This window comes from Mus caroli, chromosome 1 (genome assembly GCF_900094665.2).
Source record: "Mus caroli chromosome 1, CAROLI_EIJ_v1.1, whole genome shotgun sequence".
Lineage (NCBI taxonomy): Eukaryota > Metazoa > Chordata > Mammalia > Rodentia > Muridae > Mus > Mus caroli.
In genome coordinates this window covers 7,592,899-7,614,313 of record NC_034570.1, presented here as the reverse complement: position 1 = coordinate 7,614,313, position 21,415 = coordinate 7,592,899, and the positions used below count along the sequence as shown (strand labels likewise).

At 38.6% G+C, this 21,415-nt stretch overlaps 1 protein-coding gene across 11 annotated transcripts in view; it reads right to left on the bottom strand.

The window, feature by feature from the left end:
• The window catches only part of C1H8orf34 (chromosome 1 C8orf34 homolog), a 488,137-nt gene that overhangs the window by 375,986 nt on the left and 90,736 nt on the right, over nt 1-21,415 (bottom strand). For 10 of the 11 annotated variants that reach the window (XM_021165867.2, XM_021165882.2, XM_021165875.2 and 7 more), the window contains exons 2-3: nt 14,180-14,327; nt 7,351-7,482 (exon numbers count right to left, since the gene is read on the bottom strand). In XM_021165867.2, the coding sequence (XP_021021526.1) occupies nt 7,351-7,482; nt 14,180-14,327 (280 nt within the window). The remainder of the gene's footprint in view (nt 1-7,350; nt 7,483-14,179; nt 14,328-21,415) is intronic. The other variant, XM_029481772.1, reaches the window with a different exon arrangement.

Sequence of the window (21,415 nt, the reverse complement as noted above, 5' to 3'; positions counted from 1 at the left end):
GGCCCATTGGACTTGCAAACTTTATATGCCCCAATATAGGGGAATGCCAGGGCCAAAAGAATGGGAATGGGTGGGTAGGGAAGTGGGGGGGCACTATGGGGGACTTTTGGGATAGCATTGGAAATGTAATTGAGGAAAATATGTAATAAAAATATTAAAAATTAAAAAAAAGAAAAGATTATGTAGTTTTTCTTAATCTGCCCATTCTTGGATGAAACAAATATACCAACTTATTATTCTTTTGTTGCAATATTTGATAAAAGTCTTTGTGCTTGTAATGGTTAATTTTTTCAATCTGTAATTGATAAACACCTAGGAGATTATAAAACATGCTCTAGTGTGTTGTGTGTGTGTGTCGGGGAGGGGGGTTGATAGATTGCATTTATAGAGCTTGAATAGTTTAATTAATTAAAGGGATAAAATCATGGCAACATTGTTTGGAAGTAAAAAGATGAGGTTGGACTTTCACAAGGAACAGAATCACTGAGATAAGACTTGGAGGCGCCATCTTGCTCTGTGCCTTTCAGTACTGCTTTGTCTCTGTGTCCTAACTGAAATGGTGGGGATGTCTAATTTAGACTAGGTCCATTAAGGTGAAAACACCCCCAATAGATGAGAGCATTACATCTTTTAGGCTGGAGTTCTTAACTTCAGAAGAGGAGAATGTTAACAGAGTACAAGCATCACTTCAACACTTCCCTGCATCCCTGTCTGGATGCCTGATGACCAGCTGCCATCTCATGTCCTACTGCCATTACTCCCCTTCCATGATAAACTGTGAGCCAAAATTAAAACTTTCTGCTTTAAGTTGATTTTAACAGGTATCTAGTAATGCCACAGGACAAGGAACTAATACACCCACCCTGACGCTGTTTTAGAAATAATGTCAAGATGGTTTCTGAAAATGAGTTGAAATATGAACCATTATGTGTCTCTATATTCCATAACAAATTCCTGTGGCACAATTTCATTTCCCCCCAAATGTTTTGTTCTCAGTGAGGACATTTTGGCTTGAGGTATTTATGTGGTAAATTGTTAGATGAATTTAACTTCCTTCATTGATAGAAGAAATTAAAACATTTCTATTTTACTTCAGTTTTAGATAATGTCTTTCTAGGAATTTCTATCTTTTATTTCTATTGTCATTTCTATTGACGTAGGTTACACAAATTATTTTCTAAATAGCCTTTTAATATTTTTACCATATGTGACCAAAGTGCTTACTTAATCTTTCAATAGTTTTGGTTTATATTTTATACATCTTTCTAGATCTATATTTTCTTTTTGTTGTTGTTGGTTTTTGTTTTTGGGGGGGTTGTTTTGTTTTGTTTTTTGTTTTTTGTATTTTGAGACAGGGTTTCTCTGTATAGCCCTAGCTGTCCTGGAACTCACTTTGTAGACCAGGCTGGCCTCGAACTCAGAAATCTGCCTGCCTCTGCCTCCCAAGTGCTGGGATTAAAGGCATGCGTGTGCCACCACTGCTCAACCTAGATCTATATTTTCAAACAACCAACTCCTACATCTATTTTTTCTTTTCAATTCAATTTCTTTTAATAAGTTTCTTTCAACACATTTTGTTTTTAATCATAATTTGCTTTTTAAATATGAATTCTGATATCAACAATTTTGTGCTACGTTTATTAAAATGTTTAAAGAGCTAGAAATATCTTTCTAAGTACTTCTACTTAGTTTTCACCTATAATTTTATATATTATAGATCAAAATGTTGTCTAATTTCTGTGTAGTTTCTGTCCCTACCTCATGAATCTTTTTTACACATGTGCAATTTAAATTTTAAAATTTAGTACAGCATGACACATTGTTTATCTTTCTGAACATATTTTATTGAATGAAAAATTATATATTCTAACTTTGTTTGGCATAATATTCTGTAAGAGTCAATTAACTCAAAGTAGTTGGTTGCGTTGCTGAAATTTCCTGTATCTTACTTCTGTTCCTGTTCTATGTACTCAGACTATCTTTAGCTTTGTAAATTTCCCATCATACTCTTGAGAACTTTGATCCTGATTATATGTAGTGCTTCCTGGATTTATATTGTAAATTCTCCCCCTCCCCTCTGTCTGTCTCCTTCCCTCCTTCTCTCCTCACTTTTGAACTGGAGATTCAAGCCAGGGTCTTGTGTGCATGCCAGACAAGAACACTAACAATGAGTTATATTTTTTACCAGTGAATTATGTCATCCTGGTTCAATAACATTGTTATGAGATACTATTTATTATGAGATAATTTCCTATTTTTGGTACTTGTCTTCATCTTACATTTTATTTTGTCTGTTATTGCTTTAGTCATGGAGGCTCCTTTATATTTAAAACTTGGTCTGCCTGTTTCTTTTGGTTTGCTTGCTTTTAATCTATGCTCTTTTTATCTAGCCTGATAGTATTTGCTTTTTAAAAATTTTATATTTCAAATGTTATACCCTTCTCATCAGCCCTCCACAAGCTCCTACCCAATCCCCCATTGCCTTTGCCTCTAAGTGAGTGCTCCTCTACTCACCCACTCACACCTCACACCTCTAGCATCTACGTTCTCTGGAACATCATGTCTCCACAGGACCAAGTCCATCCCCTCCTACTAAGGCCAAACAAGTCAGGCCTCTGCTAGTTATGAAGTGGGAGTCCCTGACCAGCCTATGTATGCTCTCTGGTCAGTAGCTTAGAACCTAGGAGCTCTGAGGGGTCCAGTTAGTTGATACTCTTGTTCTTCATATGGGATTGAAATCCCCTTTAGCTCCTTTAGTCCTTCCTTTAACTCTTCTATAGGGGTCCCTGAGCTCAGTCCAATGGTTGGCTATAAGTATCTGCATCTGTCTTAGTCAGGCGCTGGCAGAGCCTCTCAGAAGACAGCCATACCAGGTAAGCACATCTTGGCAGCAGCAATAATGTGGGGGTTCACAGTCTGAACCTGACATGAATCCCAAGTTGGGGCAGAGAAGATGGAGGAATCACTAGAAAGTTCTAGACACTAGAGGTGTGAGAGGCTTCCAGGTCCCAGTGGGGATGACATTAGCCAAAATGACCAACAGTAGGGAGATGGAATCTGAAGAGACAACTTCCAGTAGATAGGCATGGCCCCCAGTTGAGGGATGGGGCTAACAACCCATCTCAAAAATTTTGGCCCAGAATTGTTCCTATCTAAAGGAAATGCAAGGACAAAAAGTGGAGTAGTATTTACTTTTTAATTGGGAGGCTTAGTCCTCTTATTTAGTGTGATTACTGGCATTTGGATAGGAGCCCCTATCTTTGTGTTCTGTTTTTCTCTTTTATAATCTATTCAATGTTTATATTCATTTATTTATTGTATAAGGGTGCACATTCATGCCATGGCATTAGTATGAGGAGTGGAGAATGCCTAGCAGGAACTAGATCTCAATGTGCAATATGTGGCTTCTGGAGTTTAAACTCAGGCTATCAGGCTCTTGTGGTGAGTATGCTTACCCACTTACTTTCCTCACTTGCCACTTGTACTTTCTTTGTTGAAACTATCACATTCTGCATCAGTGTGGGGAAAATAAATAATTTTATTTCTCATTTTGATAAACTTGCTAATCTTTTATTTGTCTATTTTGTGCTATTGCTTTTGGTTGTTTTTTTTTTTTATAGTATAGAATAGAGTTTATTCAGGGTATGCGGAGGGGCATTAAGATGGTAGTAGAGGCAGAGAAAGGCAAAGAGAAGGAGAGAGTAGAGAAATAGAGACTGGCCATGACCACGTGGAGAGAGAGGGGAAGGGAATGGAGAGGGTGGGGGGAGCAAGAAGGCAATAGGCAAGAGAGAGAGGCAAACTTTGTCTCTGTAACTCCTTCCATGGGTGTTTTGTTCCCAATTCTAAGAAATGGCAAAGTGTCCACACTTTGGTCTTCGTTCTTCTTGAGTTTCATGCGTTTAGCAAATTGTATCTTATAACTTGGGCATTCTAAGTTTCTGGGCTAATATCCACTTATCAGTTAGTACATATTGTGCGAGTTCTTTTGTGACTGGGTTACCTCACTCAGGATGATACCTTCCAGGTCCATCCATTTGCCTAGGAATTTCACAAATTCATTCTTTTTTTTTTATTATTACATATTTTCCTCAATTACATTTCCAATGCTATCCCAAAAGTCCCCCATACCTCCCCCCACTTCCCTACCCACCCATTCCCATTCCCCTGGCCCTGGCATTCCCCTGTACTGGGGCATATAAAGTTTGCAAGTCCCATGGGCCTCTCTTTCCAGTGATGGCCAACTAGGCCATCTTTCGATACATATGCAGCTAGAGACAAGAGCTCCGGGGTTCTGGTTAGTACATCATGTTGTTCCAACAATAGGGTTGCAGATCCCTTTAGCTCCTTGGGTACTTTCTCTAGCTTCTCCATTGGGAGCCCCGTGATCCATTCAATAGCTGACTGTGAGCATCCACTTCTGTGTTTGCTATGCCCCGGCATAGTCTCACAAGAGACAGCTATATCTGGGTCCTTTCAGCAAAATCTTACTAGTGTATGCAATGGTGTCAGCGTTTGGAAGCTGATTATGGGATAGATCCCTGGATATGGCAGTCTCTAGATGGTTCATCCTTTCATCACAGCTCCAAACTTTGTCTCTGTAACTCCTTCCATGGGTGTTTTGTTCCCAATTCTAAGAAGGGGCATAGTGTCCACACTTTGGTCTTCNTTCTTCTTGAGTTTCATGCGTTTAGCAAATTGTATCTTATAACTTGGGCATTCTAAGTTTCTGGGCTAATATCCACTTATCAGTTAGTACATATTGTGCGAGTTCTTTTGTGACTGGGTTACCTCACTCAGGATGATACCTTCCAGGTCCATCCATTTGCCTAGGAATTTCATAAATTCATTCTTTTTAATAGCTGAGTAGTACTCCATTGTGTAAATGTACCACATTTTCTGTATCCATTCCTCTGTTGAGGGACATCTGGGTTCTTTCCAGCTTCTGGCTATTATAAATAAGGCTGCTATGGACATAGTGGAGCATGAGACGAAAGGATGGACCATCTAGAGACTGCCATATCTGGGGATCCATCCCATAATCAGCTTCCAAACGCTGACACCATTGCATACACTAGCAAAATTTTGCTGAAAGGACCCAGATATAGCTGTCTCTTGTGAGACTATGCCGGGGCATAGCAAACACAGAAGTGGATGCTCTCAGTCAGCTATTGAATAGATCACAGGGCCCCCAATGGAGGAGCTAGAGAAAGTACCCAAGGAGCTAAAGGGATCTGCAACCCTATAGGGGGAACAACAATATGAACTAACCAGTACCCCCCAGATCTCCTGTCTCTAGCTGCATATGTATCGGAAGATGACCTAGTTGTCCATCAGTGGAAAGAGAGGCCCATTGGTCGTGCAAACTTTATATGCCAGGGCCAAGAAGTGGGAGTCGCAGGGGGAGTGGGTGAGGGGGCATATGGGGGACTTTTGGGATAGCATTGGAAATGCAAATGAAATAAATACCCAATTAAAAAAGAGAGAGAGGCAAGAAGAGNAAACTGTGCTATTGTTAATGGTGCTTCACAGATCAAAATATATATCTTTAACAACTGCTTCAAAAATTTAGACATTTTGGCAATTATGTATACATGAATGACTTAAATCCACTGTTTTTTATTGTCACACACATATTTCAGGGATGTTGGCTTGTTATTTCATCATCATTAGAAGCCTCTTGCTAACATTTTGCTGTAACTGGACACTGTAAATAAATTAACAAGACAGAAAATAACCTAATGAGTTTGTCACACTGGCAGCTATGCTATGCCTTGGCAGTATCATGTTTAGAGCACAGAGCCTCCATGTGCGAGGGGTCTGGCATATCTCTTCAGAGAAAAGGGATTCTCTAAGTTTATTACTTAGCTTGAGACAACAGACATCAGATAAAGAGACAGATAGTGGGAGGGAACTGGGAAGAAAGGGAATGGGGATGAGAATGGGGATTCAAGATCAGGTGTGGGAAGAACAGGAGAGATGGCTACAAGGCCATGAAAATTAGTAGAAATCTGCAACTGATGGGGTAGGGATGAGGAAGTGGGGGCACTTTCAGGATGAGATAGAGAAATGGGACAAGGGATCGATGCCCAAGAATCGATGGGGGTGGCCTTAGCTGTGACTCACTACATTAGGGATATGGAACCTGAAGAGGCCACATCCTGTACAGACATGACTTCCAGTGGAGTGATAGAGATACCAACCCACTCATAAAACTGTCAACCTAAAATTTATCCTTTCTACAACTAATGTGGTCACAGGGAATGAAACAGACTGAGGGAATGGCCAACCAGTTAACAGCCCAATTTGAGACCCATCCCATGGGCAAGCACTAACACCAAACCCTATTACTAATACTCTGTTATGCTTGCAGACAGGAACATGTTGTCCCTTGAGAGGCTCCACCCTGAAGTTTACTCAAACAGATAAAGATACCCACAGCCAAAGAGTGGACAGAGCTTGGGGACGCTTACAGAAGAATAGGAAGGAGGATTGTGGGCCCCAAAAGGGACAGAAACCCCAAAGGAAAACCAACAGAGTCAACTAACTTGGCTTTCATGTGGGTCCTGAACAACTAGAATTGGGGCTATCCAAAAGCCTGTATATGGGATATGTTCTACTAGTTGGGCTGCCTTGTCTGACTTCAGTGGGAAAGAAAGTGCCTAGCCTCTCAGAGGCTTAAAGTGCAAGAGTGGGGGAGATACTCAGGAGGGCCCTCACCCACTCAGAAGAAAAGGGTAGGGCAGAGGGGAGAGAGAAGAGAGCAATCACAAGTGGGGAAAGGGGGAGAGACCTGGGAGAGAATGGGGATGGGAGTGGGAGTGGGAGGGGAGAGGGGAAACCTGATCTGATATTGGGTAAGGAAAAAGGACTGAAGCCCTGAGAGCCAGCAGAAAGAATGGAAACAGGCAACCTCAAGAAATAGGAGGGACCTTTGATGAAATGCTGGAGAGTAGGGAGAGGGGATTTAATTTGGTTTCAATATTCAGAAAAAAAATCTTTTTCCCTTCTTCTCTAAAAATTTGTTTTGCTTTTCTGTAAATCGGAAGTGCTTCAAAGGTGGTCTGCAACAGGCCAGAAGAGGTAAGAGACACTTTTCATGTAGCTCACAATGTTCAAATGACAGAATATCAGAAAAGATCTCAGACAGTTATATACTTGAGAAGGTATAAAGGAGAACAGATTGTTGTGTGCACGAAATTCAATGAAAATTCTGGTACGAAAGTGGATTCATTAGGATTAAAAAATAACTAAAAACAAATATAAAGCTTGAATTCAGTTGTTAAGTTTTCTTTACTTTCAAGACTACAAAGACTTGAGAAGTTAATAACATTTAAGTAACAAACTTACATGATTTGGAGTCTGGTGATGGAGGAGAAATATTAGATACAGCCAGATCACTTTTTGATTTTTTAGGCTTCTTTGCATTCATCTGCCAAGGTTTATCATAGCTTCTAAAATCCCTTCTTGTTCCTTTGGGTTCTGTTAAAACAAAATATACACAGATCATAATAATAAGGATGAAAATTTCTGGTTATGAAATAGAGCATCTTATTTTTTTAAATGGTTACCAAGAGAAGCTGTGTTTCATATAACATGGGATTTTGTTCTTTATTTCATACTTTTGTCCATAAGTCATAGTTGTGAAATAACTTAGTCAGGATATGGTTTTTACCTTGCCTGACTAAATGTGAGAGAAAGAAATTCACTCATCAGTACAGCAAACACAAGATTTGACCGATATTAGCAATTTCAGTATCAGTCATGATTTGTCATGTAATTATAGCACATTACACATACGTACATAGATAGATAGATAGATAGATAGATAGATAGATAGATAGATAGATAGATAGATAGATAGATAGATAGATAGAAAGATAGATAGTACCCAGAGTTTCAAGTTTCATGATGAAACAGAAACAGCAAGGGAAACTCTGCCTACACTACTGACATACTTGGAACCAGATACAACACTCCACACTTAAGTATGGATCAATTAAAAACTATCATTCTAGAAAGAATTGATGATATATATTAAATGAAATATAAAAGATTTAAGACACAAAGGTAAATGATAATCTTACAACTATTAAATGTCAGGATCTTACTTTTTGACTTCCCAATATAAGTAAAATAATCTATGAAACAAAACAAAATCAAAGAAGAGGTTCTCAGAAAGCTGGGTTAAAATATAATTTCACACAGTGTTTTAAAGGGAGTTTTTTTGTGCTTTTTTTTTAAAAAAAATAACTACTGACAGAAAACGAAAGTGGAATATCTCATTAAATTTGTATTCAATGCTGGAAAAGGAATTCTGATAGTGTTAGAAATTGAATCACGGACAGAGAAAGCTTACTTCACTCAACAGAGCTCCAGAGTGGAGTCCACAAAATGAGACAGGCAGTGTTGAATGAAGGGGGTTAATGATGTACATTCAGGGAAACTCATTTCTACAAAATTATTTTCCTGAAGAATTGAAGCTACAGTTTGGAATATCAAAATTGTGTGTGGTGTGTGTGTGTGTGTGTGTGAGAGAGAGAGAGAGAGAGAGAGAGTAGGTGGGTGTCAGTGTGGTGTGTGCTCATATGTGCATGCACATGGAAGTATTCCACAAAGATAATTGCTTTGTGTTGAAAATATGAAACAAATAGAAAGGTTTCTCTTCCACACCACAAAATGTTGAACACGTGAGGACATGCTGCACTCTGAGTTGCTAGAGGTATTTAAAAGCGACAATATGACAACTTAGAAATTTAGGAAAAATATTTCTTCTCTATTCTTAAGCTGTTGAGTGTAATGGATTAGAAAATGCTCCAAAATAACTCAAATCACGGCAATGGCTTAAAGGGGAACCATTAACCTCCATCCAAACAATCATTCGTTGACTCTGCTAACATCCAAGAACTCATTATTTTCTTCCTCCCTCCATGTCTCCCTTCTGAAACATTTCCCCTTCTTCTCTGACATAAACAATCATTCCACCATTTTTAGATCTCCACTTCATATCTTAGCATGTACCTCATTTTTTCATGTTTTCTTTTTTTGCATCTCCCTGGAATAGATGTTTCACCCCATTGCCACATACACACACTATCAAGGCAGAAGACTTCCTACATTGCAGATGCTGCAATGGGAGGCCTCCACAAATAAAGGGAAGCAGGAAACACCACTCACCACACTGTTCACTACTCCTCATCATTACCCACAGCAGTATTCTAGACCTTGCTACAATTTCTCTTGTCCGTCTGACAGCATGGGTGAAACATGGACGACTTCTTTAAACTTACACAAATCATAGACGTAAGACTTTCTTGATTCAATTCTGAGAAACTTCATTTTTCATACCACACTTATCCTTCTTATTCTTATTCTTATTCTTTTATTCTTATTCTTATTATTCTCATTCTCTAGAACCACTCTTCTTGACATCAATTATCACCGATAAAGTGAAAACTTAAGGGTTCTTTGGAAAGACAGATGTGTTGGATGGTGATTTGCTAGGACAAACATGTGAAGGAATATTTCTCTGAAGCAGACACAGGTGAAAGGATGTTCTGCTAAAGCAAGCATGTAGAATAGCATGTGATAAAGGGTTCTTTGCTATTGACACACATGTATTAGTCCACCATTACTTTGCATAATATTAGCTCAGCTCTGTTTATTAGGACTCTTTAGACAGAAACACACCAAAAAATTTCTGGTGGCATGCCATTGCCTCTTGTTACTTCCACAGACTCAGGGTTATTGGCAGAGTGATGTCAGTTGATAAAGGCTCACATGGAGTTTTTCTAAGTCAGACTCACATGCTGAATCAAGACCCATGGAGGACCCATGATATTTGGAGGAAGTATAAATAGAACTCAATGGACAGTGATGGACAGTGGCTTTGCAAGGCTTGGCTTGCTTATAGATATAGATATGGGTGACTTCTTGGTCTCAAGTCTTTGTTGAAAGAGGCACCACAAAGACCTCAGGGCATCCCTGCTGCTCTGAATCCCTCATGACTGAACTGAACTACTGGTGTATCCATGAAGTAATTGCAACTGGATCAAACTGTCAGTGCTGACATACTTATTGAACTGTTTTTCTGACAATGCAGATGGGATCTGCTCAAAAGAACCATTTCTACACAGGTCCACTTCCCCTGTATCCTTTCTTTTCCACAACCTCTGGTGGGTGGTGGGCTAGTAGAAAGGAGGTTAAAACATTTAAGAATCCTTGTTAAAAGTAGGCTTTGAAATATGTAAGGTTAAGGTTCAGATATTTTGATTTAATTGGTAATCTATGAGTACTGATGCTGAAAGTCCTGATCCCCAATTGGTTCTTGATCCATCAATAAAGATGTATGCCAATGGCTGGATGGAAAAGGTGGAACCTCCAGGTTCCCTCAGGTAGGAGAGAGACTCAGGAAAAAGTTTTATCAGCATCCTTGGAGGGAGACAGAGCCACCAGAGATGGAAGAACCTGGGAAGTAATTGCTAGCCAAGGAATTTTAACTGATGTGTGTGTGTGTGTGTGTGTGTGTGTGTGTGTGTGTGTGTGTGTGTGTTTCTTCAATCTGAGGATCTGAGATAATTCCTGGACAGGTGCAAGAGTGTGACTCCCTGGGAACACAAGGCTGGGTAGAGAAAGTTACATGCAACAGAAAAATTAAGGTTGCACACTAAGTTTCAGCACAGCTAGAATCCCGTTTCTCTTGTTTTTAACCACATCAATCTCTCATACATAGGCTTTTAAATATTGGACTGGGGTTCTATGGAGAAGTCTGTTTCCACACACAGTTGCTATATTTTATGCCAGGTTTTACACTTAGTTATGTCTACTTTTTGTTCATCAACCTTTCCAACTCTTCCACAGAATTTGTGTCCCATCTTCTACCCTGGTACGAGTAACACATCCACTTGTCTCAGTAAATCATTCTAATTTTGGGCTCTGCTGGAAAACACTTCTCTAGTGATGTCTACAAGTTTTAATTTTGACTAATACATGTCTTCAACACAATTTATCCATGGAGTTGTATAAATTCTATGGGTCACTTACTTCTTCTAATTTCCAACTCTTCTTCATCAAGAACATTTACCTTTTTTTTTTTTTTTTNTGTAAGTACACTGTAGCTGTCTTCAGACACACCAGAAGAGGGAGTCAGATCTTGTTACGGATGGTTGTGAGCCACCATGTGGTTGCTGGGATTTGAACTAAGGACCTTTGGAAGAGCAGTCGGGTGCTCTTACCTGCTGAGCCATCTCACCAGCCCGAACATTTACCTTTTGATAAACAGCACAACTTAAAGCACACGGTAATTCTTACTTGTGAATTTGAATTTTTGTGGCGCATCTTAGGAAGCAATACAAACAGGCATTTGAATGCAATTCTGACTCTCTGGTCTGGGTCAAGGTAACAGGTTCAAAAATGAGACTCATCCAGTATCAAAGGAACATACAATCCACAGGAATGAAAGAATGGAGATTGGTGTGCTAAACTATGTCAGAAATGGGGTGTATTGGAAGATAATTACTGCCATTCATGTTTCATATTATTACTTAAGTTACTAAGCCAGTAGCTATAATAATCTACTCGCTTCTTCTACCCTGTCCAAGAAAAGTCAACAACCACTTGTAGGAATGTGAATTCTAAGAAATCTGGGAGAGTAACATAGTAATGATTAACCAAGACTTAGACTATTTCCTTTTCTTTAATGAAAAGAGGACCATTGATTCTCATCTGTCATAATAAGCAAAGCTGTTGAGATAGTAATTATAATTGCATTGTAATAATTTCATTGTAGAAACCTCATTTGACTGGATTTCTTGACTTACACAAAATAATCTGCCAAAAATGTAAGAATCATGTAGCAATGAACTCTACTTGTAGCTAGCAAGCAGCTAAGAAAAAACACAGGCTAAAAGCCAGAAAGAAAATAAGGACCTCAGTCATATCCTGTAAGAGTTTGTTTGCCAACAAGGCAAATGTGCTTAGAAATATGTTCTTCTCCAGCTCAGTATCCAGATGAGGATGTAAACTAGTCAACAGTTTGATTTTAAGCTGAAGAAAGCTGGATAAGCTATACATTGGCTTCTGGCACATTGAATATTAAAGGTGCATTGGTAAATAATTCAGATTTTAATATATTACTGCTCCCATAAGTAAAAATTTTTATAAGATATATCCTTGTTAGCTTTTATAACTTCACAGATGTCCATTTGATCTTTTGTCACAAGGTGGGCACCATTTTAGCATCTAGAAACATAAGCATTTGGCAATAAACCCTCTGACTTAGAAACCCAACGAAGTGGTGTCAAAAGGGGGAAAAGCCAACACAAGAGTTCTCTGCTTTGTATGGCAAACTCATGTTGTAATTTCTTGTTTACTGAAATAACTTTTATGTAGACATCATCACCAGTAATGTCTACCTTCTTCAGAGGATATTCACTTTCTGCCCTCCTTAGTATATACTTGTAATATTATCAAGAAACTATTACTATGATAATACAAAAAAAAATTTCCTGAAATTCCACTGAGTATGAGAGAAGGCAATATGGTAGCATCCTAGGGAATCATTTAGCGACTAGTCAGTCCAATATGCAAGGGAATTAGGCAAAAAGTTGGTTATCCACAGGTGTTGGTTTGAATATGCTTGGCCCAGGTCATGGCACTATTAGGCATTATGGACTTGTTGGAATAAATGTGGCTTTGTTGGAAAAAGTGTATCACTGTAGACATGGGGTTTGAGACCATCCTTCTAGCTTCCTAGAAGACAGTCTTCTCTTGTTTGCCTTTGGAACAAGATGTCAAACTCTCAGGTCCTCCAGCACCATGCCTGCCTGGACAATGTCATGCTTCCTGCAATGATGATAATGGACTAAATCTCAAAACTTTTAAGCCAGCCTCAATTAAATATCCTTTATAAATGTTGCCTTGGTCATGGTGTCTCTACAGCAATAGAAACCCTACCTAAAATGACAGCCATTTCTTACTTAGGATTGCTATTGCAATGCTAATATAGAATAGCCATCAAAATATTGGGATGAGAAGATTCCATTTCACCTTAATCTTCCAGAAGCCCTCAATTACTGAGGGCAGGAGTTGAGAACAAGAATTCAGAAGTAGGAACTATAACAAACTATGATGAAACTGGCTTGCTACTCATGTTGCTCAGACTGTTTTCTTATAAAACTCAGAGCCACCAACTCTGGGGTACCACTGCCCACAGTCAACTGGACCATTGCCCATCAGTCATCAATCAAGATAATATACCACAGGATTGACCACAAGCCAATTTTTTAGGGGTATTTTCTTAACTGCGATTCCCTCTTCTAAAATGCTTCTATGTTGCATCAAGTTGGAATAAACAGATCAGCCCAAACCATGGAGAGACTGGGATTTCATAGCAAACCCCAAACCTGAAGAACAATGTGCAGAAAGATTGAAGCCACATTTACCTTGTTGTTTTCCTCATTTAATGTGGAAAGCAAACTATGTCGACTTGGAAGGATGCCCCCAATGTTCAGAGTCACCCAGTTAAATTTACCACACAGGATAGATAATATTAGGATTTTGAAAAATACAGAATAGTTTTGAGTAAAACAAAAGTAACTTTGTAGAAATTGTCTCATTACTTTTCTGTAACAATAAGCTGTATATTTTAAAACCAAGTTGTTTTTTAAATGAAACACAAATTTTGAATGATTAATTCAAATCTATACAGAATGAAATTATTTTTTTTGCAAATCAGAATCATTTTTATTAAATGAAACACTCTGATTTTCATCCATAGAAGCACAGTACATTTTAATGTATTCAAATCAAGACTGTTTTAAATAAAAATTGAACATGAAACTATGATCATAGAATATTGGGAAATTCTAGTTTTATCATATTATAAGTAAAAATAGTTTTGAAAATGTTCTATTAGATCACTGGTTCTCAACCTTCCTAATGCTAAGACTCTTTAGCATAGTTCCTCATGTTGTGGTGATCACTATCCATGAAATTATTTTAGTTGCTACTGCATAATCGTCTTTTTAGTACTGTTATGAATTATAATGTAGATATCATTGATTACCAATAGTCTTAAATAACTCCTAAGAGGTAGCAACCCACAGGTTGAGAAGCACTATATTAGATGTATCCCAAATAGCACATATATTCAAAAGTTTGGTTTCCTCCACCCAATTACCTGATGATTCACTTTCTGCCCAGAGAGCTGCTGACCCTGACAAAGCTCTTTGCAGTTGTCCTTGGTTTCCTTGTTTAGATTGAAGATGGTCAATGAGAAATGGAATTGGCTGGTCAGGTGTCTCAGTTATTAACTTGGTCATTAATTCCTAAAGACAGAACAAGACAAGCATTTACATCTAATAAGAAGAAACAGTACCTGAGCATTCATCATTGTTTGGCACTACAATGTTCACACAGTGCAACTAATTAAAACTCTTCCAGAATCCTTCTAGTCAGGTATGTTAGAAACTGTTTTCACTCTGAGGACAAACTAGTACAAATAAACAAACCATTTGTGTTCCACAAGCAAAACACAGCAAAAACTAGCCAAAATCATACTAGAGATGTTATCTAAATTCTTTTTGTTAAACTATGATCTAAAAATTTAAGTCTTCAATTACTCTTTCAAGGAATCCCATTAGAAACTAAGCTTTAAATTAAAGAAACTAAGATATAATTTCCCTCAAAATTCCCAAAGAACATGCTGGAATTAAAGAAAAAAATTTAGTAGTCACAATGTCATATAATTTCACATAATCTATAAAATGTATAGAATAATTTTTATAAAAATCTCCCTTTTCCCATTTCCCTCTTTCTTTCCCTCCTTCCACCCCTCCCTCTCTATATCTATCTCCCTCTCCCTTTTCCTCTCTGTCCTCTCCCAATGAGTAGGTCTCTACCCACAACACAGACTCTTTATTTCTTAGTTGCTCTAATGATACCTTAAATTATGCCAAAATCTGCCCAGAGATAATGTCTACATATTATTTTTATTCAGACAGGAAAAACAAAGGACAATCTCTGGTTGTAATCAGTTATGATATTCAGACATGAACATCTGTGTTACGACAAAGATGGGGACACTGTTTCATGTCCACTAATTCAGCTCTTGAGCTGGCCTCCCCTCTTAACATCTCATCTTGCCTGTTTTATTATTGTCATCTGTCAATTGTCATTTTAACTTCTATTATGTAAGTGGCAATTGTTCTGCTGAGTAGGTCAGAAAAGTTAAATATTAGGATTACTTAGGAAACAAAGGGTACCAGAAACTACGATTCCATTTTTGGTTTTGCTTATTTTTTTTTCTTTGTTTCCTTTTTGTTGTTGATGATGCTGGCTTATGTCTTTGTTGCTGATGATGCTGGCTTGTGTCTTTGTTGCTGATGATGCTGGCTTGTGTCTTTGTTGCTGATGATGCTGGCTTGTGTCTTCTACTTTAATGTTCTTCCTCAGGTGTTTCGCATGTTTGTCATCAGTCTGACTCCAATGATATTTTCTGAGAGGCTTACTCTAAATCATCTTTATCAGCCTATATTATTTTGTGTCCAGATTCATGTCAGGGCCCCCCACCCAAGGCAAACAAGAGTCATGCTTAAATGAAGGGAAAGATTTTCATCTTATTCACTTTTGGAAGACAGAGACTTCCAAAGAATTGTATTCCATCTTTAGGGTTACTGACATGAACTTTGAGGTTAAATTGAGAAAGAATTTGGATGGGCCAAGGGGTGACTGTAATATCTTCATAGATACAATACATATTTTATAGGTGAAAGGTTCTCATGTTGCTGTTAGGAGTACAATTAGGATAATTCAGAGCATCTGAATGCTAATGCTGGAAATTCAAAGATCAATACAGGTTGCTTCATGAATGTACTCTGATGCAAAGCATTTGCTAAGGAAATACTTTTTATATGCTGAAAGATTGGAAAGAGAAGTGGTCATTCCCATCTGTGGTGCTTTGAATATGCTTGGCCCAGTGAGCGGTACTATTAAGGAGTTGTGTTCCTGTGACAAAGGGCAATGAGACCCTCCTCCTAACCATGTTGGCACCAGTCTTCTGCTAGCAGCCTTCAGATGAAGATGTAGAACTCTTAGCTCTTCCAATACCATGCCTTTCTGGACACTTTACATGTTCCCATGTTCCCACCTTCATAATAATGGAATGAACCTCTGAACCTGTAGGCCAGCCCAAAGTAAATTTTTTCCTTATAAGAGTTACTTGGTCATGGTCATGGTGTCTGTTCATACAGAAAAACCCTAAGACAGAAGTTGGCACCAGGAGTGAGGCCGGCCTATGATAGGCCTGACTATGCTTTTGTTTGGAAGAATGTATATTTGGGGACTTTGGAATTGGAAAGCAGTGGAATGCTTTACGTGGGCTTAATAGGCCATCCTAGTAAAAATATGAAGGCTTTCTTCCTGAGGGTGACTTGAACTGTGCAGACCTGATTCAAGAGGTTTCAGTGGAGAAGAATTTCAGTATGTGGCCTAGAGACAGTTTTTGTGGTATTTTGGTGACAAATGTTACTGGTTTTTTCCCCTTGTCTGAAGAGTCTACATGAGGCTAAGGTCTAGAGATTTATATTAATTGCTTTGACAAAGGAAGTCTCAAAAAAGCCCAGCACAGACTTTATTCTCATGAAGAATGTTCTGATCAAGCATAGCAAAGTTTAAAAGAAAACAATACAAGATGTATGGTTCAAGTAATAAAGGGGCACAGAAAGGATAATGAGCTTAATCCTGTGTTCAAGGAGATAAAGAAATTAATGGAGTGGTGATCTCCTGGCAAGATCCCACCCAGGTAAGCTTATTGTTCATTTTTGCAGTTAAACAACAAATACTTTGGACTTTTAACCCGGAATGAACTACAATACAGAAATGGAGGGCACACTTGTGATCCAGATGTTGAGGCTGAAAGACACAGGCTTTTGATCCAGATCTTGAAGAATAGTGGCCATGAAATGCTTAGGCCTAGGCATGGTGATACACACCTTTCATTCCAGGACACAAAGCTAAGCATATATCTGAGTTCAAGCATGAGACAGCAAGTTCTAGGTGAAAAAAAAAGCTTAAACACATGCATGGTGGTAAATGCCTTTAATCCCAAAACTCAAGAGACAGAGGCATGTATGCAGATGCTGAGTTCAAAGTCAATCTATGGAGCAAATTCCAAGATAGCCAAACTTAGCCAGTGAGGGAGTTAGAAAAGCGAAAGCAGGTAATAGAATGTGTGTGTGTGTGTGTGTGTGTGTGTGTGTGTGTGTGTATGTGTGTGTGTGTAGGGGTGTTCCAACCCCAGCAAGGGACAGAACTTGGCAGCTTCAGAAATATGGCTCTGGCTTTAGAGTAAAGAATAGAAGAGACTACTGGAACAATTGATACTGGTTAGCAAAAGGTAAGAAATCAGTTGGGATTAAGAAGAGACCAGCATCAGTGAGGTACAATATTCAGATAAGTGTTTTTTGAGATGACAAAGAACCTGTGTTCCAGAGATAGCCAAGGTTGTACCTTGTGCTGCAGCTGGACTTGGTAATATATAAGAATCACCCAGGTAATACCTGGTTTTGAAGGCATGAAGTGGTCATGGAGAGTAGCCAAGGCTTGATGTTGTGAGAAGCCAGGGATGGCCATTTGTGAAGGTGCAACTTCAGTTGTAGTTGATGGCCCAGGACTGTAGGGATCATGCAAAGAAGTTGAAGTTTGTCACCATGAAAGGAATCTATGAGAGGCTATTGGTGAGGTCTAGCTGCAAAAGGAGACCCCTGTGTATTGGAGATGCCCATACCAGGGGTGATAACCAAGAACAGCTGCAGTAGTAAAGTGGAGTCAACCAGAGCCTAGAGTGCTTGCTGATGAGGGCAGAGCTGGAGAAGTCACTCAAGCCCTTTGGAAGAGCCCAGAAGATCATGTGTGGATCCCAGACACTGGAACACGATGCTGTGAAGTTGAAGTTGTCTTGGAGGCCATAAGATGTTAGAAATGCCAGAGCTATGGTATACCTGCCAAGGAAAGCTGCTAACAGGGAATGGAACCAGCCTAAGAGAAAGAAGTTTGATCCAATCAACAAAGGTGAAAGGAGTTGGTGAGCTGAAGAGTTCTTTGACATCAGACATGGAGACACAGTTTGGAGTTTGCCTAGCTGGTTTTTGGTCTTGCTTTGGGGATTACAGGTAAGTGAATCTCAGAAGAGAGTTTGAACTTTGGTCTTTTAACATTATTGAGACTGCTATAGACTATGAGAACTTTGGAAACTGGGATAAATATAGTTTACATTATACTATGTTTAGGTATGACCTCTATAGACTCACGTGTTTGAAAAAGCCCATGGGGTCCAGGAAGTGGAATATGGTGGTTTGAATATGCTTGGCCCAAGGAGTAGCACTACTTGGAAATATGCCTTTGTTGAAGTAGGTGTGGCCCTTTTGGAGGAAGTCTGTCACTTGTGGGATGAGCAATGAGACCCTCCTCTTAACCATATGGGAGCCAGTCTTTTCCTAGCAGTCTTCAGATAGAGATGTAGAACTCTAAGCTACTTATGTTCCATGTTTGCCTTGGCACTGCCATGCTCCTGCATTGATAATAATGGGCTAAACCTCTGAACCAGTAAGACAGCCCCAATTAAATATTGTCCTTGTAGGAGTTGCCTTGGTCATGGTGTCTGTTCACTTCAATGAAACCCAAACTAAGACACCATCATTGAAAAGGCATAATTATTACTATCACTAAATAGGGGATATCCATCTATTGGCATTCATAACACAGTGTTGTGCTCAATTAAATTCCAATTACATATCAATGTAAGACAACACAACTCACAACATTTCAAATTTGGCCCTTAGAGGAGAGATGTGCAGTATTGTGCTTGAACCTCTTGTTCATTACAAAGATCACTAGATAATGGAGAGAAAGGGGAATGAAAGGACCAACAGCGTTTATCTTGACATAGAAACCCTGGGCACTAAGACACAGCAAAATTAGGTCAGTCAAAATTGCCCAGGTTCTTTCCTGGGTAACTTTCTGTTGTGACCCTGTGAGATTGCATATAATTTTGTTTCTAAAATTCTATCTTTCAAGTCAGATGGAAAATGTCTATATTTTTGTTCTTTGAAAAGATACTGAAGCATACCCTATTCTCTACAGAAGAGCAGTTAAGTAGCTCTATTTCAAAAGTATTATGAGTCTCGTAATTTCAGTGACACATTTTAACCCACTAATAAATATATAAGGTTAAAGGAAAAGATACATTCAACCATAAGCAATTAAAACAGTTAATTTTTTGGTATAATATGTTGCTTGGTCAAAAGTCTATCTTCAGATGATGCCAAATACAAGAAGTGTTATTTGGCTTCTGAATATATGTGTCCAGACATTTTGCATTTAAATAAGCCTGAGGACTTTGAACTTGCAGAAATCCCTTTTCTATACAAGAACACTTAAATCATTTTCAAAGGAGCTCAGCAATAGATGGCCAGTCCCTTGCAACCAAGAGGTTGTAGATATGCAGAAATATAACCAAGGAATTGATAGATTTGGGCAGTGAGAATAGAGTTGTGCAGGTAGAAAGTCAAGTTCAAAGTGGGAATTGATTGGTGTTTAGTCCACAAGGTTCACTCAGCACAGGGGCAATTTTTTGAGAATATTAAGTCAGTCTCAATTATTGGGCTGAATACCTTCAGGAAATTATCTATAACCATTACCATTAATGTAAAGGTTCTGGTATGAAAGTCCCTCTGAGATTTTGGTTAAAAAAAAAGGCAAAAAGAAAGAAGTAATACCATCTTTCCCACAAATTAAATATTTTTAGGTATTTTAGAGGAAGGACCTAGGGGATTGATAAAGTGCAAATGCTGCTTTACTTGGTACCCGATTTGCACTCACAGTCTAGAAAACATATTATCAAACTTGCCCATAATTGAATTCATAATCACTCTTAACAATAACATTGGCAATACAATCAGCATACAACATGAGGTCTACAACACAGTCATGACTCAGCACCCAGGTTTTGAAACCACTCTGATGAATGGTTCTATTTACTAGCTGTGTAGGTTTGAGTCAGGTACATCATTGCTTTAATATGCAATTCACCATCAACTAAATGCGAATGATAGCCGGAAAGTGAAGGATGATAATATATACAGTGCTTAAGTTATGTAGAGACTGCTGAAAAGGGAACTGTTTCTCAGAACTCATTCGTTCATTGATCTGGATTGGAGCTTCCTAATGAGGAATTTGTAGAGGCCTTGGAGAGCAGAGAGAAGCAGAAGAAACTGTTCTATAGAGTCTATTGAGGGCAGAAATGAGGGCAATCAAGAGACTTGTAATAACCTCCCAGAGCTTCTAGAAAACTCCACTGTAGACTGGGATAAAAGCATGAAAAGCTACCCAGGAACTGTAGCAGTTCCAGGCACACAGTTAATAGCCAGATGGTTCTTGTGTGCTGTAGCCTGAAATCTCCAGAGTCAATAGCTTTGATCCTGATGGCGGCCTCTCTTGACCTGCAGCAGCAGTTCTCTGGCCTTGGAGCTCTTTTTTTTTTTTTTTTTTTTTTTTGATATTTCCTTTATTTACATTTCAAATATTATCCCCTTTCCTGGTTTCCCCTCTGAAAAACACCCTCTCCGCCCCCCTCCCTTGCTCACCAACACACCCACTCTAGCTTCTTGGCTCTAGCAGGAGTTCAACTTTTATCATGTGAATTCATTATTACTAACGTTATTATTACCAAGACACATAAAATAGTTTCTGTTTTTCTGACTTAATGTTAATTGATGCTCCTCAAAAGAATACATTTTATTATGTATTATAATTTATAAACATTTATAAATTATATATGTGAGTGATCATTTATTATTTATTTTTTATTATAATCACTATCTTTTATTGACATAGATTTGCAATATTGTAAACATATGAAATATTATCATTGACATTATTTTGATATTAGTGTTCTCTTTCTCTTAATTTACATATATTTACATTATTTCCCTCTTTCTTTTCCTTCCTCCAGCGCTTTTCATGTCCTCTCCCTGGCTCTCTCTCAAATTCATAATTCATGGCCTCTCTTTATCTAGTAATTGGTGAAAATCTACTTAGATTTACATGTGTATGTATGATTTCATTATATCCAATAGTGTTTAGTATTGGATAACCAATTAGGAGGGGGTTTCCTGGGGAAAACTCTCCCTCTCTTAACAGACAGTTGCTGCCTGGGATTCTTTGTCTAGGACAGCTTCCCCATAAAATTTCCTCCATCTCCCATATTAGCAGGTCTACTGATTAAGAGGCCTTTTCTTTTCTTATTTTTTGATTTTTTTTTTCAAGACAGGGTTTCTCTGTATAGCCCTGGCTGTCCTAGAACTCACTTTGTAGACCAGGCTGGCCTCGAACTCAGAAATCCGCCTGCCTCTGCCTC